The sequence below is a fragment of the Talpa europaea genome, assembly GCF_964194135.1.
Source record: "Talpa europaea genome assembly, chromosome: 7".
NCBI lineage: Eukaryota > Metazoa > Chordata > Mammalia > Eulipotyphla > Talpidae > Talpa > Talpa europaea.
In genome coordinates, this window is record NC_140074.1 from 70,691,130 (window position 1) to 70,718,533 (window position 27,404).

The 27,404-nt window shown below is 39.5% G+C and overlaps 1 protein-coding gene across 1 annotated transcript in view; it reads left to right on the forward strand.

The window, feature by feature from the left end:
- Window positions 1-889: 889 nt before the first annotated feature.
- Window positions 890-27,404, forward strand: part of RECK (reversion inducing cysteine rich protein with kazal motifs) — a gene marked incomplete at both ends in the record, with an annotated part of 70,879 nt that continues 44,364 nt past the window's right edge. The window contains 6 exons of the mRNA XM_084237648.1: window positions 890-989; window positions 11,671-11,729; window positions 18,705-18,779; window positions 19,584-19,620; window positions 21,920-22,005; window positions 23,673-23,720. Coding sequence (XP_084093774.1) covers window positions 890-989; window positions 11,671-11,729; window positions 18,705-18,779; window positions 19,584-19,620; window positions 21,920-22,005; window positions 23,673-23,720 — 405 coding nt within the window. The remainder of the gene's footprint in view (window positions 990-11,670; window positions 11,730-18,704; window positions 18,780-19,583; window positions 19,621-21,919; window positions 22,006-23,672; window positions 23,721-27,404) is intronic.

Sequence of the window (27,404 nt, forward strand, 5' to 3'; positions counted from 1 at the left end):
TTTTAAAGGGAGAGGAGCGGAGAAAGATAGTAATTCAGGAGGAGAGCGGCACTTTGACAGCAGTGACCCTCACAAGCAGCCTGCCAAGCGCCACAGGAGCCGCGGGAGTGCAGACCCGCCTCCAAACAGTCTTAAGTCTACACTTAGTCTGGTTTTCAGGGTCCCCATCTAGAGCCTAGTATCTTGATATCCCCATATCTAGACACACAAGTGTTCCTTCCCTGCGCCTTCCTGGGGGTAAGGAGCAGAGCAGCACATCAGGGACACACCGAGGCCACACGCCCCCAAGAACTCCGGCTGCGAACACGCGGCGCGGCGCTCCCCGGAGGGGCCGTGTCCTCTGCAGAGCCCGCGAGCGTTTGGGGGCGGCTTTGAGGAGAGCTGCCCGGGGTGACACGCCCTCTCTGGGGGGCAGAGAAACAGCCTCTGCTCCGGCAGAAGGGCCAGCGAGGGGCTCATCGACGGCTGTGACGGCGCCCAGTCCCTTCGGCTCGGCCTCAGCCTGCGCGCGGGTGACAGGCGTCTCTCGGGGGGATCCTGGGCAGGTCTCCCCTCGGAGCCTCTAGTGACCCCACCTGCGAACCTCGAAGACGGGGGGGCGTCCCCGGGACCTTCCAGCCCTGACACCCCTTGACCTCGCCGCCGGAGGACGCCGCCTGCGGCCCCGGCCGCGGAAGCCCGGGCTCAGCGGGGCCGCGACAAAGCGCGGAGTCCGCGCAGCGCCCGCCCCGCGGAGGGTTTGGAAACTCGGCGCGGCCGCGGGGCGGGGCTTGAGCGGCCGCAGCCAATCAGCGAAGGCCCAGGGCGCCGGGGCGGGGCCTCCGCGGGCTGCGGCGGCGGCCAGGCTGGGTCCGAGCATCCCGCGGCTCCGGACCCGCCCGGCCCGGACATGGCGGCGGTCCAGGCCTCCCCTCGGCGCGCGCTGCTGCTGCTGCTGGCCGCGGCAGGGGTCGCGGGGGTGGCGGGGGGCCTGGCCCCGGGCAGTGCGGGTGAGTAACCGCGAGCGCTGGGGTTCCGGGCGGTCCGGAGCGGCCGCCTCAGCGCTCCAAGATGGCGCGGGGCAGGGGCCAGGGGTGCGCGCGACCCCCGGACCCGGGCGGCGCCTGGTGACCCGGGGCCGCAGTTCCCAGCAGGCGGGAGGGGGTGCCAAGGCGAAACCCGCCAGGAGAGCCCTCTCCACCCGCTTTCTCCCCGCCCGGCAGATGTGCAGACCGGGGGCGGCGACCCGGGTTCGAGGCCTTGCTCTGTCAGCCCTCGGCCGTGGCCCCCGGCGCGACCCTCACCCGCTTACCCCGCCCGGGCCTCCCTAGGGAGAGGGCGGAAAGCCTGTGCCCGGGATCGTTGCGAGGGTTGGGTGGCATTTCCGAGATGCAGAGCTTTACTGCCACCCGGACCAGTTGTAACTTGACTCTTGGTTCAGAAAGGCAGACCCCGGGCTGCGGGCAGTGGTGGGCCCCCCACAGTCTGGGTACCCTGGGAGTTCGAGACCGCGCTGGGCTCTGGTGGGAGACAGATTGAAATAAACCCTGCTGTCTGGGGCTTGCAGGTTTGAGAATAGTTTCGTCCTTGTTTCCAAGGAGTTAAACCAGGGGTGGAGAGGAAACTGCTCGGTGCCAATTGATTGCCTCCCACGTGCTGAGCCTATTTAGGAGTTGATGCCAACTCTTGCCCTCCAGGAGCTCTCTGGCTAGGTGGTGGAGCAGGACAGGACGCAGATACCTCGACTTCAAGGCAGAAGTATCAGTGGAGATGAAGGGTAGAGAGAGGCTGTCCATCTAGGGTGGGAAGAAACTTGAGCGATTCCCCCAACTGCACTAGACATTAAAAGATGATCGGATTTATAAGTGCTAAAATGGTGAAGTGTGCTACTTAGAGACACCTACAAAGAGCAAAATCAATCCTAACAAATTTTTAAGGAGCTTACAACATTAAAGATTTTTTAAAGAAAGACAACCTATTTAAGGAAGGAAGAGAATTGTGTCAGGAACCTGGGATGAGGTGGTTAATTGTAATTAGGTTCTAAATTTAGCTGTCAGCTAGACAGGAAATCAAAGGAAAGGAAGAATGCTATGCTGTGTATTCTTGGCTATATCAGCTTACCTCTCTGGGTCTCACTTTTCTTCTTAAGTTTAAGAGAGTGAACTAAAGCACACCCAAAGTTATGGTCCATAGAATACTAGTGGTCCATTCTCATTTCACAACTAGTCAGTTCTGTGGATGATAGAGTGCAATAGTTAAGAATACTTGAACAAGTTACTTAGCTGTAAGCTTTCTGTGCTTTAATATCCACGTTTATTATATATGGTATCTTCTCATGGATTTTATTGTGAGAATTACGGTAATAGATATATTAGAAAAGCGTATAGTGAGCACTGAAATGTTAGAGCCTTGAGGCTATTCAGTATTTAAATTTTTTTATTGAAGTAACATTGTTTTATAACATTTTATATGTTTCAAGTATAAGTCAACTTCTGTATATATCTACATTATGATTGCCAACAAAGTCAAGTTCCTGTTCTCCGACATACCCTTTATCCATTTTACTCTCCTTCCCCCCCCTTCCCTTCTAGTAACCATCATTTTGTTCTTATAATCTAAAAGTTAGGCTTTGTTTTGTTCATTCATTTGTTTTCTTTATTTTCCACATCTCAGTGAAATCTTACGGTATTTGTAGTTTGCCTTCTCTGGCTGGCCTTTAGCACTTAGCATAGTGCTCAAGGACTATTCTGCCCCTCCCTAATAAACCATAAGACAGGTTAGATTTACATTAAAGGGTTGAAGATTCCTCTGTTTGCTGGGGAAATGACTGCTAATGGGTATGAGATTTCTTGTAGGGGTGATGAAAATGTTCTAAAAGTTGATAGTGGTGATGATTGCACAAGAATATGAATATGCTAAAAACAACTGGATTGTATACATTAAAAGAATGAATTTTGTCATATGTGATTGTTAACAAAAACATTAAAACTTAAGAGCTTATTTGGGGGGCTCCCTGGTGGCGCAAGGGGTTAAGCACTGCACTATGAAGCAATCCGCAGCCTCTGCAGCACAAGTTTGATCCCCAGCCGGCCAGGGAGCTGACCCACATGGCCAGGCAGACCTTTCCTGTCTCACCCGCTGTTCCCCTCAGCAGTGTGTTTCAGTCAGTTTGCCTGTTCTGTTCCCCACTCTGTCTCTGGTGAATCCTCTCACCCCCCTGCATCTCTGGCCTGTACCCCAGCTCTTGTGTGCATAAATAAATAAATCTTTTTTAAAAAAATTAAGAGTTTATTTGAGGCAATATAGTATATAATATGGTGACTATAGTTAATAATACTTGCTTTATACTCAAAAATTAAGAGAGTTGATCTTAAATATTGTCCTCACGAGAAAAAAATTATAACTATGTATGGTGACTAATGTCAACTACTCATATTGTGGTGATCACATTATATACAAATGCCTAATCATGTTGTACACATGAAACTAATATGTTCTGGATCAATTATGCCTTGATTTAAAAAGAAAAATAATTGAGCAAAAATCAGTATGAATGGGCCAGGATCCAATGGAAAGCGAGAGGAGCTAGGAGAAAGACTTAAATAAAAGAGGTAGCAAGGCAAATTATTTGGTAATAGCTAAAGCAGTTGTCTTATTTGGGATAGCCTGGGTGGCTCGTTGTGATTAGTTGTCCTTAGGTTTTGATTTCTTGACCTTGAGGCATTACATGACTAAGTTTTGGTTTGTTTAGGTTGACTACTAAGACATTAAACCATTTCAGTCTTGTTTAATTCATCTAACATGATTTAATTCTCCATAAAAATACTACAGGAAGAAAGAAACTTGCATATAGAACTTTTTCTTCACAACACCTATACATACTTTAAAAAATTCTGGGCTAGATGCTTTCTAAAGACCCTTCCAGCTCTCAAAGTCGAAGACAACTTAGAGTTGACATTGTTTGATTTTTAAAAATCCCAGTTTGATTTAAAAGTGAGATTTGTCCCTTGTACTAAATTTTAGGAAGCACATATTGCCTAGTTCCTTACATAAAGGCCATTGAGTAATACAATAGACAAAAGCTTGCACTGTGGACTTGTAGGAAGTATGGAAAATGTTTTTCAATCCTGAGCAAAATTTGAGAACACAATATTAAATTGTATTTCAGTAAAGGCCTGGATTGTATTCCTGCACAGATAGTCTTCTTTCCCTTCTCCTTACCCTGACCAAGATTTGATGCTCCTGTCTCCTCTGGTATAATGCTTTACAAGCCTTATCCGTTCTGACTTAGGGGTTTTCATTTTTATTCCTGGGGGCTAGAGGTGAGGGAGTGATATTACTTGCCCAATGATTATTATTTCTTGTGAAGTTTGACCATACCCTCTACATTGGAGTAATGCTACACTTACTATTCTGTTGTACTTTTCCAGAACCCGCCTTGACCAACGCCCCCCCCCCCCCAAACCCCCACCAACCCCCACCCCTCACCTCTAATGTTCACTTCCGAGAGTGGATTAGGACTCTGTGCTGAGATGGCAGGATCTGTGTATGGTGGTTCCGGACAGTAATTCTGTTTCTATTTAGGATATTTTGTAATAGTACAAAAGAGGAAAAGATGTAACATGAAGGAGTAGTTTTCAAAAGTTGACATTTCAAAAGTTGAATTATGTAATAGCCTAGAATCCTGAGAAAGAATGTAATGAATTTTAAGTTAGGAAAAGCGAACGCCTATCTGGAGGAAAGTAATAAGAAGCAGATTCTCTTGGCCTACTCTGAAGAAAGAGTGAGATTGGTAATAGACGAGATATGACAGTCTATTCTGGTATTCTGCTAAAAGGTCTGTCTTGTATCCATGGATGGAAGCAATCTTTCATTAGTCATACATTTCACCTTGTGCCACATCTAGAAGAAGCAGAATAATGTCAAGGAGGCATATTTTTTTTATGTATATTATAGATGTGGTTTTTAAAAAGTAAAACATAGTACAAAGGTTTATTCAAAAAACATTTATTGGGGCCTCCCCGGTGACGCAGCGGTTGAGCGCTGGGTTGCGAAGCTGCCCGCAGCCTCTGCGGCGCCGGTTCGATCCCCGGCTGCTCCCCGGCCACCAGAGGAGGGTCCCACATGGCACGCAGACCTCTCCTGCCGCCCGCTGCTCCCCTCAGCAGTGTACTTCGGTCCTTCTGCCTGCTCTGCTCCCCGCTCTGGATCTGGTGAATTCTCTCACCCTCCCGCGCTTCTGACTGTACCCAGTGCATGTATAAACAAACAAATAAAATGTCCCAAGTCTAGTGCCTCTTTAAAAAAAAAAAAAAAAAAACATTTATTGATTGCTTACTCTATATTAGGCACCATTCTAAGTTCAGGGATGCCTCTATCAAGAAGTTTTCATTCTAGTGAACGAGAGATAGACAATAAACAGATAAAGAAAATGATTTCTAGGAGTGATAAGTATGTTGTGAAGGAAAGCAGATAATGATAGAATTTTGAGTAGTGCGCATGGTTCTTTCCATAGTGATGACTAGAGAGGCCTCATTGAGAAGGTTAAGTTCAGAACCAAGAGCTGAAGACTGTGAAGTTGCTGACTTTAAGAAAGATTGGTTGGGGACCAGGAAGTGCAGAGCCCTAAAGTCAAAGGTACAGAAGGTCCTCATGGTTACAACATAGTGAGCAAGGGACTAGGTCAGAACTAGGTCAGGTGGTGCTGAGCCCTGCAGATAAACACCTAAAGACTGGATTTTTGGGGCCGCCCTGGTACTGCAGGGGTTAAAAGACAGAGCTATCAAGCTTTCACCATCCACTACAGCATGAGTTCTATCCCCAGCTGGCCAGGGAGCTATCCACATGGCACAGCAGCCCTCTCCTGTCTACCCGCTGCTCCCTCAGCAGTGTATCTGATTCATTACACCTGCCTGTTCTGTTCCCCACTCTCTCTGGTGAATCCTCTCACCCCCCACACCTCTGGCTTACACTCCAGTTCTTGTATGCACAAATAAATAAATCTTTTAAAAAAAACAACTGTGGATTTTAGTCCATGTGCAGATAGAAACCAGGTGACTTTTAAGTAAGAAATGTGTGCTTTCATTTCTATTTTAGGGCATTCTGGGTGCTGAATGAAAAAAAAAGTGTTTGTAGTGGGGTAGGAATAAAAGCAGGGTAACCAAAAGTCCATTGTAGTGGCCCAAGAGGTAGATAATGGTGATGGAAAGGCTGCCAGGAACCAAGGCCTCTTTTAGAGGCAGTTTTTTCTATTTCTCATAGCTTCTCTGTATCTCTTGCATTTTCTACTCTCCACCAGGTGCTTTCTCTTCTCACTTATGCACGGTACCACCATAAAATTTCAACTTCCCCAGCCTTAACTCTTCTTGACCTCCTAGAGGAGTTGCCTGCCCCCTGCTGGCCACACCCCATGCCTCTGTGCTTCAGGATATGGTTGAATCCAATTTATATATCTTGCCCTAGTCCAAAAACTCATGTGATGTTTGCTAAATTATGGATTGGTCACCATTTGATAGTATTGATAGTACTAAAATGGTACTGTGAGAGAAATAAAAATTTTTGTTCTTTTTTGTCTGATTGAAAAAGCGTTGTGGGCCTTCCCGGTGGCGCAGCGGGTTGAGCACAGCACTGTGAAGCTGTCCGCAGCCTCTGCAGTGTGGGTTTGATTCCCAGCCGGCCAGGGAGATTCCCACATGGTGTGGCAGACCTCTCCTGTCTTGCCCGAGCTCCCCTCAGCAGTGCTTTTGGTCTGTCTGCCTGTTCTGCTCCCCGCTCTGTCTCTGGTGAATCCTCTTACCCTCCTGCGCCTCTGGCCTGTACCCCAGCTATTGTATAAATTAAAAAAAATCTAAAAAAAAAAGAAAAAGAAAAAAGCATTGTATAATTAGGAAGTTATTACTTGCTAACCAGTGAATAAAATGTTTTGAACTGGCCACTATGCTAAATGGGTACAAGAAGTTTACAGTCTGGACATTTCGTAAGTATGCCCGGGAAGTGATTTGGGGAGAGTTAAGTGCTACAGCTTCCAGTTCTGACTAGAATAATAGAGCCTTGAATGACTGGAAAAAATCAAGATGTCTTGGAATTGTCAGAGAAGAAAGTCTTTAACTGAGAGTTGAGATGGGATTTAAGCCTTAAAAGGTATTTGGGATTTAGGTCAGCAGGAAGGGACACTAAGCATTTCAGGCAGAAATTATAGTCAAGATAAATGTAAATGTTCCTTGTAAAAAGTAATAGAAGTTCAGGAAAGGGCAGGCGTACTGCCAGCAAGGCACAGGGCAGGTTCTCTATTGATTCAGGAGACAGGCAAAGGAGAATCCTGGAGCTCTCAGTGTTTTTTTCGGGCTTTTAATGATCTTTCTACACTATTTGTAGTGAAGCAACCAGGTGCGAGGCGGGTTGGGGGCTGGGGAAGCAGTGTGGGCACCGCCATGCCATCTCCGCTGCGCCATCTCTGAGTTACACGACCCCTTTATCCCTGACCTCGGCACAGGTGTGCATTTACGCATGCCTACACCATATGCCAGGTGTCTACCATCACCCACGCTCCCAAGGGCCTTCTGCATTCAAGGCTGCAGGTGATAGCCACAGAGGCCAGTGGTATAAAAGCCTGAGCATCTTCATATACCCTGCAGAATGTTAGAAGAAAGCTTGAAAAATTTATAATTTGGATAGCAGTAAGTCAGTGTAGAATCTAGATTAAAAGAATGACATCATGAAAGGTCTGTTTAAAAAAACTGGCAATTGGGCCTCCCCGGTGGCGCAGCAGTTGAGCGCTGGGTTGCGAAGCTGCCTGCAGCCTCTGCCGTGCCAGTTCGATCCCGCGCTGCTCCCCGGCCACCGGAGGAGGGTCCCACATGGCGCAGACCTCTCCTGCCGCCCGCTGCTGCTCCCCTCAGCAGTGTACTTCGGTCCTTCTGCCTGCTCTGCTCCCTGCGCTGGCTCTGGTGAATTCTCTCACCCTCCCGCACTTCTGACTGTACCCAGTGCTTGTATAAATAAATAAATCTTTAAAAAAAAAAAAACAAAAAAACTGGCAATTATTGCTATTTAAATCATGTGGGTATGATTAACTGGAAGGAATGCTGTGTGAGGCAAGCAATGGAGAAAGATATCTGACTAGCAAATGATTCAGGAAAAAAAGAACATGAGCGTTATGGCAAGACGTTAGCAATGCTGAATAGAGGTGGTGGGTGCATGGGTAATCGTTTTGCTATTTGGCTCTTCCTTAGCTGAAGGTATATAGATATATGTGCCTATCTACACACGCACACACATTTTTAAAAGGATAAATGTGAAAATTACAAGAAAGTTTATAAATTAAAGTTGTGGTTGTCATTTTCTAGGCTGTTTTAAAAATAAAACTTTGATTTAAAATATTTCATGTAAATAAAAGACATTTTCCCAGTATCAGCTCAGATTTAGTTTTTCCCCTCAATAATGTATATAGAGAGCATATTGTGTGTGTGTGTGTATACACACATATATATTCTGTTTCAGTATTTTTTTAGGACATTAATTAGAGGGACTCCTTATTTAGAACAGAAAACAAGAATGGCTTTTCATTAACTAAATTGAATTACAGCTTCCAGGAGGCTTTCTGGCAAATCCCTTTTAATTAAAAAAAAAAACATAATTCTGTGACCGTGTCTTAGATTAGGGTGTGTATTTTTTTGTTAATGCAGCTTGGTCTTAGAAATTGCATTTTCCCTAATGTGACTGCAGCATGTGTGCTTCCTGCTTGCTTGCCTCTCTTAGTACACCAGCAGGCAAACCTTGATGTTTTTAATTATTGGATAATTCTGCTTGCATATTTTTAGGTTAATAACTTTTTAGATCCAAAAATATTGATATATTACATTTAACAGTAAGATTTTGGTTTTTATTAATTTTATGATTATAAACTCTTGGAATAAGAATGCAAAATATGACCGTCATCCTTATGTCTTTAATGAGAGTAACATTATGCTTTTATTTTTATCCTGTCAATATCAAGTTTTATTTTGAACTAGTTTTACCTTTATTCAGTTCCATTTTTATGAGAATGAGTAGAATTATTAAAGAGTATATTAGAATCAAACTATAGAAATAAAACATTTCCTCAATTCATTATCTTCTCTTGTAGAAAACTTTAGGCCTTGGAGAATGTTTTTGCACTGTGATAGTCAAATGGCTCAATTAAACCATTTTAATAGCTTTAAAAAAAGAGAAAGACCTTTAATTGCTCCATTAATTGCATTTGAAATCCCCCCCCATTCTTAATGGAGGCATGTGAATTGATGTCTATTTGTAGACTTTTTTTTTTCCTTGAAAAATATGCAGTGTTAAAGATAAGTTTCTGTTGCTTCAGAAAAGAAGAAAAATTGTACTAATATAATAGTGGCTAAGGTTAAAACTGTGGAAAATGTATTCGAGCATAGGTCACCTAGTCTGTTCATGGAGGGCAGCAGTCCTCTCAAAGGAGGAAATTGTACTGTTACAGAGGAATGCTTGGCTGAGGGGGAAGGGAGCTATTACCAGAGGCCTTGCCTCTTTATCCCCATTTTGTCAGAACTATCAGGCTTTTGGAAAGACCAGAAGGAAATATGCCAAATGTCAGCATAGATTCTGGCAAGACAGTGGAATATAGATCATTCCCCCCCCCCCAATTTTGGTTTTCTTTAATGCAAAAAAAAAGAATTATTTAAAAAATTTAACTTTGGAGATCATGCCCTAGAAATTTGATCTTCACCATTAAATAGAAAAAAATACAGGCATTTTATATTTTTATAAAACCTTCTTTGTTATTGGAGTTTTAATTATAACATGTTTCTGTTCTAAACAGACCTTTGGTCCAGTAAATTGTTTTTCAAAAATCTCTAGACCCAAATCAGACTCTTGTCTGCCTGATTGTTTACTTTTTCTAAGCCTGTGCTTATTTGCACCATATGTTACGAGTTATCTTTGCTCAGTATCAGCTGGATTTTCTGCCCTCATATGACCTTTGTTTTAGAAGATAGCAGAAAGTGGCAACTTCTAGGGGACTTCAAAAGAGCACATCAGTATCTCACAGGAGAGCCCTTCTGCTGTTCCCCCCTCCCCCCCATTCCAGTGCCACTGGAAGATAACGGAATCCTAGAAGAGTGGTGAGCACCATGTGGCATGGCAGGGAGGAAGGGTGCCGTGGGGAAGCCTCATGAGCGATCTGGCATGTCCTTAGATTATGGCTTCTTCGAAAGTACAGCCTTTAAAGCAGGGGAATTTTTTCTTCTATAACTTAGTGAAATTTTTATGTTCTTCGGAATTTTTATGTCAAATGTTTAGGACTTCAGGGCACTGTTTCTTGTAGAAATAATACTAGAAAGCCATCCCAGTAGTCTTTCATGCATCCAAACTATATAGACACATGCTGATAATATCACAAATCCTGTCATTGTTTTATGGAGAAACAATTTCCAGTTTTGAACTTAGAAGACTTGTTGGTAAGATCTTTATTTACTTATTTATTCGTTTCTTCCTAGTCCCAATTCTACCTTCAATCAAAAAAGCTCTGCTTTTACTTAATTTGTATGCTGAAATTGTATGGATTTTATTTGAAGAGATTATGTTGCAAATATGTATTTCAAGCCATTTTATCAAATCTAATTGCCTTTATAAATCTATTTCTATCTCCTTATCTCCTTTGACTTGCCAGTCTAGATAGCCCCTCATCAGCTATCTCGCTATGTCTTTTTTTTCCAGTCTGCTAACCTCTAGAATAGTAACATGCCCCTGCTGATTATCTCCACTGTCAGTTTATAAATTTCTCTGGACCCGTAATACTGCTTGGCAACATTTTCCCTTTTCACTGATTTAATGTTTCTCAAGCTGGTTTTCTAAAATATTAATAAGTGGCATAAAAAAATGTTCTGTGCTCTGATAGGTCTCCTTAGATACCATTTTAAGAAATTAAGAATGCATGCTAGTTAACATTTTTATTTTTATTTTAGAGATTTATTTATGCATATAAGAACTGGGGTACAGGCCAGAGGTGTGGGGGGGAGGTGAGAGGATTCACCAGAGACAGTGTGGGAAGCAGAACAGGCAGACTGAGTGAAATACACTGCTGAGGGGAGCAGCGGGTGAGACAGGAGAGGTCTTCTGTGCCGTGTGGGTAGCTCCCTGGCCAGGGATCAATCTTGTGCTGCAGTGGCTGCGGATAGTTTCATAGGCTGCGTCTTTAACCCCATGTTCCACCATGGAGGCCCAACATTTTAAAGACTTTACAAAGTCTGCAATAAAGAATTCTCTTGCTTTTTTAACCCTTCATTTCCTTATTTATTTGAACATGAAATATTTTCTCTTGAGGGATAGATAGTAACACGTAAAACAGTATTTCATAGAACATAAGCTTGAATGTGGTGCATAGGGTAATTGTAAGAATTGAATGAGATAATGTACAAAGCAAACAGTAAAATTCTGGCACATGGAAAAATGCTTAATACTCAGTAAGCTATGGCAATCTTGATATTAGACTGAAAGCTTCTTGAGGATAGGAACTATAATGTACAACTTAGGAATGTCTCTAACTTACAATAGGAGTAAGGTAAAAAGATCTGTTGAATTAAAATGAATAGTAGTAATATTGAATAAACTGTGTAACCATTGGATTTAGCACACTCATCTTGATTATTTGAAATTGGGAAACAGCAATTGTTTATTTTTTCTCCCTAGGTGCATTGTGTTGCAGTCATTCAAAAGATAACCAAATGTGCCGTGATGTATGTGAACAGGTGAGCTTACATAGTAATTGTTGAGGCTAAAAAATAAATAAAAATTGTAGAGGCTATTATTTTCCTAACTATTAAGTATGATTGGTCTTGGACAGCACCTTAGCCAAGTGACCAGAGTTCACATCACTAATAATGAAACAATTTAACACGAGTCATTGATGTGATGCACAGGAAAGGAGTAGAATATTTTATGTAGGATTCTTGCCAAAAATGCATAATTAGAATCATGAGGAAACCATCAGGCAAACTCAGATTGAGGGAATATTCCTCTGAACAACAGCCTGTCCTCTTCAAATATATCAGTATTATAAGAAACAAAGACTAAGAAACCTCCAGATTAAAGGAAACTAACCAGACATGAGAAATGTAATGTGTGATTCTGAATGGATGCTGGAATTTAAAAAAAAGATTGCTACAAAGGATACTAATAGGATAATTTGGTGAGATATGAATATGAAATGTATATTAACTAATAACATTGTGTCAATAGTATGGTCCTAAATTTGGTCTTTATATTGTAATTAGGTAGGATGGTGTCCTTGTTTCAGGAGATGTCTTATCTGTAATGAATTCTGAAATGTTTCATCAAAATAATAATAATAATCTGTGTATATATAAAAAGCTAAAGCAAAAGTTGCAAAATGTTAATAAAGGGAAACATTAGATGAAGACTCTATGGGTATTCACTGTTTTACTTTTGAATTGTCTCTGCAGGTGTGATTTTTTTTCTGGTTGAGCCTCTTTGGCGAGTTCCACTGAGACAATACCAGTTCACAAAGTTTTACTTTCTTTCATCATCTTGGTTGTGTAGTTCTAGCCTTAACTCTTGAGAATTAATGGCCTCAATCATCTTTTGGAGGAGCTTTCAAATATTATCCTGGATTTTGTCCTAAAACTGAGAGTGTACGGATTAAAACTTCTCTTAAACAATGCCATGAGCTTGGAAAGATTTTGCACGATAGGCTCTAATTATAAGACAAGACAGTGACTCAGCTCATCTGAATAGATGCTAGAGGATTTAGTGACATGTTGAAACACTGTAACAATTTTTCTGCAGATTTACTGCTGGAACAGTAGTTTTTAAAAGCAAAAAATGGCTCCTTGCTGGTGTCACCCTCAGGGATTTCATAAATAGCGCTGAGGCTTCGGAAAGCACTGCTTTCCTGACTTACTGCTTTATTTCCTCTTGTTTTTTCCATCTGGATGGAATAATTTCCACCTAGGTGAATAATTTTTATGAGGCATCTACAACAGGCAAGGTATAATTTCTTAAAATTTGAACTGCTAGGAATTCTGTAACTATAGTAACCTTACTAAACAACTTTCTTACCTGACCAAGTTCTTAACTAATTGAAAAATAGGGCAGAGGGCTCCAGATATTACCTTTGTTACTATCTACACAAATGTTGATTGTAACTTTTATCTCCAAATACACACAAAACTACATAACTAGACTTACCCCCAGAGGAGGAGAGTTAAGGACGGGGCTACACATGTTCGCTTTCTCCTATCAAGCAGGACAGGCCCCGATCATGGGAATACTGAATGAGTGGTGTTGAGTTAGGCAAGGTTACTGAAGCCAGGAGAGCTCACTCAAAATGAAAGGAGATACCAGCAATGAATTTCATTGTTCCTCAACCAGTAGGGAATGAAGAAAGGGAAGAATCCTGATGACATTTAGTAAGTTTTGGGTTGGTATGAAAAGTAGCACCACTGTTGGTTATGTGAGGTTATAAAAAAGATTTGGTTTGGAGGAAGGGTGAGTTGCTAAATTAGCAGTGAAAACCACTGTGTGAAAGCAGTTGGAGATTGGGAATTCAAATGTTTTTTTCCGGGCCTCCTCGGTGGCGCAACAGTTGAGTGTTGGGCTGTGAAGCTGCCCGCAGCCTCTGCAGCGCCTCTTCAATCCCAGGCCAAAGGGGAGGGTCCCACACAGAGCAACAAGACCTCTCCTGCCGTGCCCGCTGCTCCTCTCAGCAGTGTACTTTGGTCCTTCTGCCTGTTCTGCTCCCCACTCTGGCTCTGGTGAATTCTCTCACCCTCCCGCACTTCTGACTGTACCCAGTGCTTGTATAAATAAATAAATAAATCTTTTAAAAAAATGCTTTTTTTCCTTTTATATAAGATGTTGAAACTAGGTTTCATTTCCTTTAATTTTTCCCTGTTTAAATGTAGGTTGTCCTATATGTAACAACTGTGTACAAAAAAGTTTTAAATTGTCCTTGGTGCGAAATAAAAGATGTTATAATTCTCCAGCGGAACAAAGTATACAATATTTTTTATGTTGTTCTTTTTGTTGTTACATGGTGAGAAGAGTCAAATGATCAGGTCTCTGATGAAGAAAGAATGTTTTCTTCAGAACCACTCTCAGTATCCCATCTCTGTTTGATGTTGATCAAAGCACAGCACTGGCTATTTAGTTTTTTAAAATGCAGTATGCTTGTGCACGTATATTAGGTCCTTTATGTACAAAAAAGGAATGGGGGAGGGAGGAGTGAAAAATTAGAGAAAAACTATACTATAGTAGTTAGGGTGTGGTGGGACCAAGTTGCTGTTTTCTGATTGAGAATTTCACCTTGGTCTGGAGTCACAGAGTTCTGTAATAAAGTAGCAGGTTCCCTTTTCACTAGGCAGCAAGCAATTGTATCCTCAGACTTCATTTCCAACTGTGCAGGTGGGCCTGTTTCATTAACTGACTTGCCCATCAAATGAGAATCTGACTGGCCTCATTAACAAACCCTGTTGTTAACATTATCTTTTAGTTTGCCAAGCGGTGTGTGCCTCGTAATATTCAACTGCATCACAAAACCATGGACCTGCCATTTTCAGATTAATACAATCTGTGTTTTCAGTCTTCATTCCTCCCTTGGGTTTTTTCATCAGTGTGCAAAGAGCCAGAGATGGTAGGTCCACACTGAGTGAGCACCCAAGAGCCAGAATTAAAACTTTTGGAATTTGGGCCTCCCTGGTGGCGCAGCGGGTTGAGCGCAGCGCTGTGAAGCTGTCTGCAACCTCTGCAGCATAGGTTCGATTCCTGGCCGACCAGGGAGATTCCCACATGGTGTGGCAGACCTCTCCTGTCGCACTGCTCCCCTCAGCAGTATATTTCCGTCATCTGCCTGTTCTGCTCCCCACTCTGTCTCTGGTGAATCCTGTCACACTCCCGTGCCTCTGGCCTGTACCCCAGCTCTTGTATAAAAATAAATAAATCTTTAAAAATAAATAAAACTTTCGGAATTTGGATTTAGTAAGAAGTTAAGGCGATTGGATGCCAAAGAAAAGGAGTTTGAGATTTGAGAAAAAGCTCTTTTTAAAAAAAAAAAGAAGAAGACTGTTAGGGGAGATATTTTAGAGCAGAACTTTGCTTTGTTTATGCTCAATCCCCCAATGCTTAGAATAGTGCCTAACACTCAACATTCTCAATAAATATTTCTAAATTGACTAGAGAGGTGGGGCTAAAAGTCAGACTCCAGGAATTTAAAATATTTTTTGAATATAGACCTATTACGTAATATTTAGAGTTACAAAAACTCTTACAAAAATGTCTTCAGAGTGTGTGTGTGTGTGTGTATGTATATATGTGTGTGTGTGTGTGTGTGTGTGTATATATATATATATATATATAAAACTTCCTGGCTATATTATAAATCATTTGAATATAGAGTTTTGTCTTATTTCAAGCAACTATAAACCAGAGACACACGCGGTGGGGGGGGGAGAAAAAGAGGGATTAGGGTCAAAATAAGGGGGGGATTGGAAATTGTATGGGGAATATAACCAAGATAAAAATGCATACATTGTGCAAAAATGAAAAATGTTGTAAAAAATATAAAAAAGATAAAATCATTAAAAAATGAATAAAATGACATTAAAAAAAGAATTTTGTCTTATTTACCTAGCAAAAAATGGAAGATGAACAATGAATATTTGTGAGTTGATTGGTGAAGTAATGGATGCAATGAGAGGGGAAAGTAGGATATAAGTTGAAGTCAGTAAGACAGAGCAGGAAATGAAAATTTGTATCAAGGTGAGAAGACTGCTACTCTGAAGACAAATGAAAATGAGTTATGGCAGAAGGAAGCGATTAGGCATGTAAAAAACCTCTCAAGATCAGAATTGTAAACCCTGTAATATTATTTCTGCCTTGAATGGGGTACAAAGTTGATTATTAATTTTTTTTGCCATGAGATTTATAATCATAGTATATAGTCTGGTATATCTTCTGTGTGAGAATTCATGTTTTTAGGTGTGATTAACAGTAATTTAGTGAGAAAAGTAAATGCTTATGTTCAAGTCTACCTTCATCTCAGAAAACACATGCCCTGCTGCTTTCTTTAAGCTAAATGTGTTCCTAATAATTATGTTTCTCAGTTTTACTTATTCTGCTTTATAGAATCATCATTTTTGGAACAGAAGAATCCCCACAGATTGTCTAACTTTTAAATTTTGCTTGTTAACTATTAAAAAAAGTGGTACCTGGAGGGGCAAAATTTACTTTGAGGTATAAAAAAGTTAAATAATTTGTCAAGGTTCTCAAGCCAGTAATTTGAAGAGCAAGGACTCAAACCCAAACGTATTTAATTACCAATTCCATGTTCTTAACCATTAGGTTAAGGCCAAGTAGACTGCTCATTTCATTGTTATTTCCCCTCTTCTATACAGCTTCAAGTACTTGTAGGCTTTTGTTTTGTTTTTATTGTTGTGGGGTGTGTGTGTGTGTGTGTTTAGTTGTGAGAAGAGGGAATGAGAGGGTGAAAGGACCACTTTCTCTGTGCTTCTTCCCATCCCACTTCCAAAGTGATTTATTATTCCTTTCTCTTTCTCTCTTTCATTCCTTCTTGCCTGTCATTGTCTACTTTTTCCATTTTTCTATCCTTCCTATTGTTTCATCTTTTTATAATGGGTATCTTCAAGGTAAAGGGAAGTATCATAGACCCTCATATTCAGCTTCAGCATTATTAAGTCAAGACCAGTTGTGTTTCATTCACATTCCATCTATTTCTCCCTCTCCCTTCCATTAAATCGAAACAAATTTACTTTGAAGCAAATCCCAGGTGTCTTATCATTTGATCTGTAAACTTTCAGTTTGTGTGTTTAGAATATAAATGCTTATTAAAAAATAATCACAATATCATTATCCTTTCTTTAAAAATATATTTAATACCTGTTACCTTCCAAATTTCTTAATTGTTTCATTTTTTTTAATTTGGATGAGTATTCAAATGAGGTATATGCATTGCAGTTGGTTAGACATCCTTTAAATATCTTTTGGTCTATGGATTTCTCCATAAAATTGATTTGGTGAGTAAATCTAGTTATTTATCCTATAGTTTCTCAGAGTTTGAGGTATGCTGCTTGCATCCCTAGGTGTGTGTAGGGTAAGGAAAAAATGTCAGGCTTTTCTGCCCTCCCGCCATCAGGATAGATGATGGATCCTTGCAGTCCTGAATGCATGCCTGATGGCAGGCACCTGGAGTAGGGTGTGGGCATAGGTAGAAGGGATTCACCTGGGCTAAGACGGGGCTTTTAAGGGTGGCATCGCGGGGACGCCAGCAGAAGCCGAAAGAGAAGCCTAGAAAGAAGCAGCAGAAGCCGAGAGAGAGAGAACACCGGAGAGCCCAGATCGAGTGAAGACTTGCTGGGGGCTGGGAGGCCTGTCAACCTCCTGGCCCCCCAGTACCCCTGCCTGCTGTGTAACTGGCAAACCCCAATAAAAGCCTGCAAAAAACCACTGAGGGCTCCAGGACTCTGACTCCTCCTTTACCTGGTCTGCAGGATCATAGAAAACCTGCACTGTGTGTTCATTCCTGACCCTACAGTGCGACTTAATGTGTTTCTTTTTCTTCTGTATTTCTTAGTAAATTAGTAGGTAGATTTAGAGCAGAGCTGTCTGGTAGAACTTCCTACAGTGATGAAAATATTCTTTATTTGTCCAATCTTGTAGCCACTAGCCACATGTGCCAAGTGAACACTTGTAATGTGATTAAAGTGGCTGAGCAACTTTATTTTAAATTGTATTTGATTTTAATTGATATAATTTTTAATTTTAGTAGTCATACAGGGCTAACGGCTTCCTTATGATAAATACAGAGGTTTGAAGATTCAGGTCAGGTTTTTGTTTATTTGCTTGGTCAATCTCCCTCAGAGGTGGTATTTGTGTCTGGTTGTCTCTTTTTATAATGTTAACAATTATTGTTGACACTAGCTTAAATACACTAATTCACTAGGATTTGCAAAATGGTGATATTATGGCTCTTTTCACTTATTACTTAGAGTTGGTAGTTTTAGAGAAAAATGACTTAATACTACTGAAGAAAAACCATTTCATTGCTGTTTTTCATAGCATACATGGCTTTTATACTCTCGACTACTTGCAGGTAACCATGAAGGTCTGTCAGTATGTAGTGACATATAAATTACTGATATATTGTCGTTGCATTAATTGAAATCCTGTTTGCAAGTGAGTCAGCTTACTGAGTGAACTTGTCAGCACCTCAACATCTGTATTTTAAAAATGGTCTCCTCTCTATTTTATGGCATTTTTATTGGGAAATTTATGCCATAATGTTATTCACAGATCTGTTCTTTACCAATATCAAGAGTAAGCCTTACATAATGGTCAGTTGAATAAAAGCAGTTTGTAGTTTAGAATAAATTTATCTTTTTCCCCTTCTTTTTTTATTTTCTTCTTTTTTGCCCCATCCTTCAACAACTTGGTAGCTTGACTTTCTGTGTATGGTTATTACAGAAGGGCCTAGACTTGTTTATTTGGATTTTCTTGATTATTTGCCAGATGAGGCAACCTTTTAAGAAATGCTACGTCAACTTGATTTAGATCTTTCCAGAGATTTTCTGTTTATAAAAGGAAGTTGGGAAATATTCTAGACAACTGATAAATCTGGAGAATAATAAAATTTACTGCTTTTTATTTCTTATGAAAAAATGCCACAAAACCTTTCTGTTTTTGTCAAATAGATATTCTCCTCAAAAAGTGAATCCCGACTGAAACATTTGTTGCAGCGAGCTCCAGATTATTGCCCTGAAACAATGGTAGGTCTTGTTTGGCTTAACTATGGGAGCTTTTGTCTAAACAAAGCCATCTGATGAATTACTTTTAGATTTAGCAAATTTTTCAGTATGATTGGGGTTTGTGATCATGTTAGATCTAGCTAGGTATCTTAAAAAGATTTTTGCACAAATTGCTTCACACAAAGAATACTGTCTTTGAATTTTTATTGTCCTAGATGTATGTCTAAATAGTTTATCTGGAATTTAGAATTCACTTTTATGTTGACAATTTTATGAAAATTATTTGGGATAAAGGAAAATATGTGACTTACTATTATTTCTATCTCCCCATTTTTGGGATGCTATAATACATTGCTTGCCTGCATGTAACTTAAAATGTCTCTAATTCTTAGCCATCCTAAGTGTTTGAGATGTTTGCGGGTCAGGCTAAGAAAGTCTGAGCTTACATGAGAGAATCCCTTTAGATATGATAGCTTGATTGGGGGAAAGGGACAAGGGAGCTGATGCTCAAATAGTTCTGACATATTTTTCCTTTAGTCACTTTATAGACACTTTTGTCATTGTGCTTGAAAACAGTAATTCCAGTAAGCATCCTAGTAACTAGACTCATCTTTAGGGCTCTTAAATAGGAAGGTGGGAAAAGAGAAGGAAATATTTTCACATTTCAGTTTTACTTTTTCTTCCCTGAATAGCTGGTTAATATGTACTCCTAGAATGTTGACTTTGCACTCACAAAGAAACAGATTAGCTGTACATAATTTCTATAAGAATTATCATTTTTGAGAACTGGTTACCTACATAAAAACCTATTTATTGCAATTTTAGGTGGAAATTTGGAGTTGCATGAATTCATCTTTGCCAGGTAAGCAACAGAAGAGTAACAATTTGGACTTCATTTAAAAAAATTATTTTGTGATTTCTAAAATCTGTGACATATTCCTGTAACCTAATATATACCTTTGTGTTTCTCTCCTTCCTGGAGGCACCCAAAATTTCAAATGTATAATTTATTCTCATTTACTCATCCTTAACTTTAATCTCTACCTCTATCATTCTACTAAACTTGTTTATTGAAAGACCACCAGGATCTCTTGTTCCTAGATCTTATGACTTTTACTCAGTACTTATTCTCCTTGATTTCCCTGTGACATTTGATATTGTTGACTGCTATCTCCTTATGATTCCACTTTGGCCTCATGACCTTGTCCTCCTTACCTTTTTCTTCTCCCACATAAGGACCATAGTCATTCCTGGGTATGATCTTCTTTGCCCTCTCCACACTTACCTGGTATTTTCATTCCTCCCCAGAACTATTAATTATCTCTGGGAAGATATCTTTCAAATCCAAGCCATTATTCATGACTTCTAAGCTTCTCTACCTGGATTTCTGTATCCATGTGGCAGCTGAAGTGCAAATCCAAAACCAAACTCATAACTGCTTCTCTTTTGGGTGACACTGGAGTAGAAACACTCAGGTTATCTTGATTGCTTTTTTTTATGTTAGCTCTTTTGACTTGCCCCCTTGTAAAATCTTGCATCTGTCCTCTCTGCTCCTATTGGACTCTTGGGATAGAATATCAAACTTTGTAACTGTATTTCAGTACATCATAGCTGACCTCCCACACCCTTCATTTGTATCTCTCTGAGGATATCCAATTCCCTCAGAATAAAGAACAAACTTCCTAACCTGGTATGCTCAGTCTCCTAGGATTAAAGCTCATTTTCCACTCCAGGTTAAAACCATTGCTTTGAAAAAAGAGAGTATATCTTATGTAGCTCTGTACTCTAAAGGATATCACACTGAAGTTTACATTTCAAACAAATTGTGCTATTTGCCTTCTTAAAATTACCCACATCCTTGCCTGTTCTCCTAATTGTCTCTGCTTAGTGTCTTAGAAATGCACACACACACGCACATGCACACACACATACATCCTACTGAACTGTAATCACTAGAATGGAATAAATAATATATTTTATCTTTTTCATAGTCCTCATAATACCTAGTAGGGCCCTAGTAAATGTAAATGCTTGTTGAACAATTTAATATTTTCTACGTGTCCAGTAGGTATATGAGAACAGCCCTATACTGCATCATGGTATAAAAGTTCACAGAGCTTATGACTTACATTGATTCCATTCAAAAGTCTTTCTAGAATGTGAGTAATTCTGAATAGCAAGCAGCAAAAATTTAGAGGAAACTATACTAGGCAGTGGAAGATGGGAGTCTGTTGTCCTTTGTACTCTAAAAACATGTAAAGATAGCAGAAACTTAGAATATGCAGTATTTTAGCCAGTTGTAATGATTAAGTGGTTTGTAATTATGTTTTGAGAGCTTTGTCATTTATTTGCTTTTTGTTTTTTAGCAAAGTGCTTCTTTTTGTCTTAATACATGTTAGTTTCATTTGGAGAACTAAGTCTATTGCCGTGAATCCCTGTCATTTTTAAATGTAAATAATAATCTAATTTAATATAGATGTGAACATGTAGATGTACATATGATAGAAGCATCATAAAACATTATTTAAGAGCAAGGGAGGAATTTTTAGCATCCTATAGGCATGAATCTTTTTTTAAATTATCGTATTATCTAGGAGTCAGTCATTGCCTTTTATAACCTTTTTGTATCACAGTAATTTGGTTGGAGATGTAGCTGCTATGCATAAATTAAACCAAAATAGTCATTTTTGTCCCATTATAAAGTGCACCTGTCTGCTTACTAAGTATCAATTTTTAAAAAGCATCATGGGTTTTATGTTATTCTAGGTATTTAATATTTAAAATGCAATCGTGCTTATGCCCACTTTTATTTGCTTGCTTGTTAAGTTAAATGTAATCTTTGACTCTCATTCACAGTCTGAAAGTGAGGAAGACCTCACTTACCTGAGTGAGAATGACCTAAAGAGAGGATAGGACAGACAGGGAGAAGCAACAAAAAAGGACCTGATAACTGACGTGAGAGAACTTGAGAAGGTTGATAGCAGTGGGAGCAAGGATAGAAGGAAGGTGTTAATTTTGAAGGCTTGCTATCTGAGCTAGTTTGCCTGTTGATGCCTGCCCTGACTTTTCCTTTGACTTATAGTGGTATACACAAACCAATTGAGCATGCTGTGTTTTTGACACTGCTTATGACCAAAACATTTGAACATTTTGTTTTTAAGGTGTGTTTAAGAAGTCTGATGGCTGGGTTGGCTTAGGCTGCTGTGAACTGGCTATTACCTTGGAGTGTCGACAGGCATGCAAGCAGGTAACACTGGGCAGTCAGGCTCAGCAGCAGCATGAAGTGCAGTATCAGTTTTAGCTGCGCATATGTCTTAGACTCTGCCCATCTCATACCGTTGAAGATGTGACCTATAAAAGCTGCAAATTTAGCATTTCTTGAACAGAACACTTCCTTTTAGACTTGCTGCTTTTTCAGTTATGGCTGCAGCATGTAAGACCTCAGCCTTCTCTCACTCTACTCTCTGTCACAGAAAGAAATAATATTATAGTTGAGGACTTCTGTACTTTGTAGTCATGCTTTGTAAATATTCCATATAGTCATGTGATTTAGGATATGCTTAGATTAGAGCAGTTGACAGTGGTTGCCTTCATCTTCCCTTCTTTTTTTTCCTCATGGGTTCACTTTGAGCATGTTCTTATAGCCCTTCTCTTTTCGCAAGGGCAGTGTGATTCCTACAGTGAGTTATGACTTCTCTTTGCTTTGGTAATCTCAAAGCTCAAGTTAAACTCCTAAATTCTTCCTTCCTGTGTGTATTTGCATAGAGGTCCCTCAGGATGCTGTGGAAAAACTGGTCTCCTGGTCCTCATACTCAAAGGGATGAGAATAGACTTAACTAGAAAATTTAGATGGACCTAAAACCACAACTGGAAAACCATCTCCTATTATCTTCTTCTAGTGACTGATCTCTGGACAGGTATATATGAGATGTGGTGTCACCTTCTCTTCATGCAGACCGCTGCACTGTAGGGCCTGAATGGCATTCTGGGCAGCACACAGCCTCGCTGGTTATCTATTGTTCTCCAGACATTGAGATGAAACTGATTTGCAAAGAATTGGAATTATAATGGATCTAGTAGAACACAAAACAGTGTTCTCCTTTTTGCTTTCCCTGTTCTCATCAACTGGCCTGTTCAAAATTGTATGAATCTAGGTGATGAAACAGCAGGGAATAAAACAAGAGACCAGAACCCTTGACTCAGAACTATATCTCTAAATGGGAATTGTTATCACATGGAAGAATAATCACCATCAGCAGATTGGTTTTGACTTGTTTTAGATAACTACAGCCTTAGATATGGTAAATAACCTGCCCTTTCAGTTTCCTCATCTGTAGAGGAGATAGTTTCTTCTTAAAATTGTTAGGAGAATTATATAAAAATAACCTTTGTTAGTTGCCTGACATTACTTTTTCCTCTTCCTTTAACCACTTTTTTATATATGATCTTTTCTGAGGAAACTAGCTCATAAAGTCAATATGAGAACTTAGAATATGAAGAGTTAAAGAGAAAGCAAAATAGAAGTGCCCTGGCAGAACTTCACAAGGAAATTCGCTGTGGCAGAGCTTCCAAGAAAATTTGCTCCAGAGTGGAATTCAGTTAAAAAAAAATCCTCTGATTTACTTTTCCTTCAAAGTCATCTAGTTTCTGAAATAACAAAAGGACCTGTTATTATGTAAGATTAAAGCCATAAAAATTAGAGTGAGGTTCTAGTAAGTTGGGCAGGTTCTTTGATGTTTGTTTCAAAGAAATTTGACATTTCAAATGAAATTTGTTGTATTTTAGGAACTTTTAAATATTAGATCATAAGGTTTTCCTTGATGAAATAAGGAATACTATGGCAGCAATGTTCATTTTTGTCCTGTGATAAATAGCATATATAATGAATTAATGGAGAAATTTGTTATCTTTTAGGCATCTTCAAAAAATGATATTTCCAAAGTCTGCAGAAAAGAATATGAGGTATGCATTTTATTTTAACAAATTTGGGTAGACTATTTATATGTTATCAGAGTTGATAAAATCATTTAAATTTTAAAATTGAATTATAAAAATTGCCTTTTACTCTATAGAAAATATAGCCTTGACAAAAATGAGGTTTACTTTATTTAAAAATGTATGACTTTAATTTACTTTTGTTGGAACTAATCATTTGCTTTATAGAAATGCCTAAGTGACAAATACAGAGTATTAGGCTTATGTTTTCATAACAAAGGAACTATATCCAAGGTTGTAAAATAGTTTTTCTTAGATTCCATGTCTTTTGCCTCTCTTCCTACCCTTGGCCCATCCAGTTAATCATTTTTATAAACTACCTCTTATCGAAGAAATAAAATCTTACTACTAACGTGAATAACTGCAAACTTTCCTAGCATCTTACATTTGGTAATAAAAAGTACTAAAGTTCAAAGGCTGTGTTAAATCTGAAGGACTCCTGTCTCCTGATGGTACTAGTCAAAGCACCTGGTATCTAGGTGGGGGAGTTATTAATTAAGGCAGGCATCACCCAAATACCTACAGAAGATTGTCCCTGAGGTGTTAAAAAAAAAAAAAAAAAAGCTCCTCAATTGGGAGGACTTTGTTTCATTTTTTAGATCTGTGTTGTAAAATGTGACAATATTATTGTTTTGTAGTGTAAGACTGTATAATTATGCTTAAGTGCATATGCTTCCTACATCATTTTTACAGATAAGCATTGGGATTCTTACTAGTTTTCATAGTTTGTGTTCTCTTGGAGAAGAAAGAAAAACTCTCAACTACTTTTAGATTATAGTTATGATATTTTTTCTTTGCTCAAAGCATATGATTATACCTCCTCATTAATATTCTTAAATTGGACAATCTCCTTTATCTTTTATCCCTTGGTACTGTTTGCTAAGTTATATCTGTTCTTCTGAAGACAAATTTCCAAATTAACTGCAACTTTCCTCTATTCTTATTGAAAGGGCGTCTTGCTACAAAGAAGTAAAAGATCTTTTTTTTCTTATCTTTCTACCTTTGAAATAACTAGTTTGAGTTTCTCTTGAACAAAGTGGCTAACTGTGATAATTCCTTCTTTTCTCCCTCATGATGTCTGACACTGTCCATCTCCTGTAGCCTGTCCTCCATTATTTTAGTGTGCTTCCTTCTCTTGTCTGGATTTCTGCATTGCCCTAGGAAGTCTGCCAGTATGTGTTGAAGGACGGGACAGGAAAGGTAAGAGAGACAAATGCTGTCCTATGGGAGACATACCATGAGTAGTTTACTCTTCTAGTTTGTCCTCCCTTATTTGGCCTAGAATTAAGCGACTATTTTCTAAAAATCTACATGCCAAGATGGTTCCTTTACATATCTGTATAAAAGCTGACCCTGCAAATTATTCAGGATAAGTCACAACTGAGTTTTATTTCCTTTTTTTTTTTTTAAATGGTTTATTTATTTTTACAAGAACCAGCATACAGGCCAGATGCACGGGAGGGTGAGAGGACCCACCAGAGACAGAGTGGGGAACAGAACAGGCAGACTGATGAAATACACTGCTGAGGGGAGCAGTGGGCGAGACAGGAGAGGTCTGCTTGCCATGTGGGATTCTTGCCGGCTGGTCCGGAATCCAACCCACACTCAAAGACTGGGGACAGCTTCACAGCGCGGCGCTCAAACGCCTGCACCACCAGGGAGGCCCCTCAGTTTTATTTCTTAGGGTATTTAGAAATAGAGGCTAGAGCATTTAAACGCAGAAGGAGGGCTCTGCATTGTAGATCCCAAATAACAATCACTCACACAATTGTTTAAGTTTAGCCTAGAGATAATGGCTCTTTGTTTTAAAGTAAATGGGTAAGTTGGGTGTAGTGCAACTTATTTTAACTGGAATGGTTGTTTCTCAACATTAGAATAATTTCTAAAACTAGGCTTTTAGTATCTTCCTTAACATTTCAGTGGTCCTAGGTGAACTGGATGTGTAAGCTATTCCTTAGGTTTAGGAGTGAACGTGTACTCTGCAGGGTGGTTTGTCTAGTTTGATTAGAGATTCAGAGAGTAATTCTATTTCTGCAGGAAGTCCACCAGTAAATGTTGAAGGAGGAACAAATGTTTATCTTTATTAGTAAGCTGCTGCAAAATCCCTTTTGAGAGGATTTCCTAAGAAACTTACATGAATAAAATTGAAAATTTTTAATGCCATTGGAGATTATGTTTGGTTCCAGCCAAGCTAAGATAAGCCATAAAATATAATGCATTGTTATGACTGAGCAATACTAAGAGAGAGTGCTTCCTTCAGTGTTTTTAAATGCTTCTTTTAGAATCATATCTATTTGGCGCTATCAGCCAGGTCTTGTACCACTCCAACGTGGACATGTTCACGTGTCGTGGGCATGCTCAGTTTTGAGTTCTCCGTGCATTTTCACAGACTTGGTCCTTGGCCCCCCTTGAAGTATTGGTAGGGACACAAGGACACATTGTGGATGTGTGATGCTAGACGCAGGAGTGATATTCAGAATACTCAGTACCTGGAATGGCATAGACATCACCGATCAGAGCAGATGGTAACCTGAAACCATCAGTGTAGCCATGGAGTGCACATTAGCTGACTAGAACTAATGTAAAAGCTAACCCCATATTTTCCATGAGGTATGCCACTTAGAGTGTAATTCTTTTGCATAGTCTTTGTCTACAAGCTGGCTGAAAACATTCTCTTTTAGTCAGCAAAATGGTGATTAAAAATTTTATTTTGCTTTTTGATAGTTATTTTCTTTCTTGAATATCAGAATAAATGTGAAGATGACATGAGGCTAGTGAATTTCAAAGACCTGGCAGTAGTTCTAAAATGGAGACAAATTTAAAATCAGGCTCATAAATTTATTTCATGCCTCTATGTTAGACCTTACCTGCCATTCTCCTAACAAAATGGCCATAAATATAAGTATCTTTCCAATTGTTGAATGAGCCACTGAAGTACAATGCTGCAAATTTGTCATCAGACTTTTTACATTTTTACTTGTTTTTTCTTTTATGGATTCTTCTCTATGCTTTTCTTTATATTCTATTCAGAAACGTCATTTCATTTCTTTTCTAGCTTCAATCCAGTTATTTGATGTTGTTTTATTAGGGAGGTGAAAAATTTAAGGAAATCAGTAGGAGATACTTTTGTGAGGACTCACGTGTTTTAAAAAATTTAAGATGTTTAAGTTTTAAACTAGACAATTGCTAAACAAAACTAACAGTGTTCTGTGTGTGGGCTCTGGTTCCATGAGAATACTGAGGTAAAACTAAGGCTCAGGATATTAAAAAAAAAGCCTCTAAGAACCAAAAGAACAAAGCTAGTCAGGCTTGTTCTGTCAGTGCTGTCAGCACCATCTTAACAACACATACCTAAGAATATAAGAGAAGTGTGTAAGTATGTGTTAAATTTAATTTTTGACTATTCACATTAACTAAATGATATTTAGTTAAAAAATTGCCTTCTCACTTCTTGTACATAGCCAGACAGTTCCTAAAATCACCAATAATTTGCATATAAAAAAGTAAATATGTATATATAATTCTTCTTTGCCCCCTATATAGAAATGGTAGCCATATACCTTGTCTTGCTCCTGGATGCCGATGTTTGGTGCATATTTGAGTGTGCACTTAAATATAACCGATGTATAATGTACCTTCAGGAACCGTTGC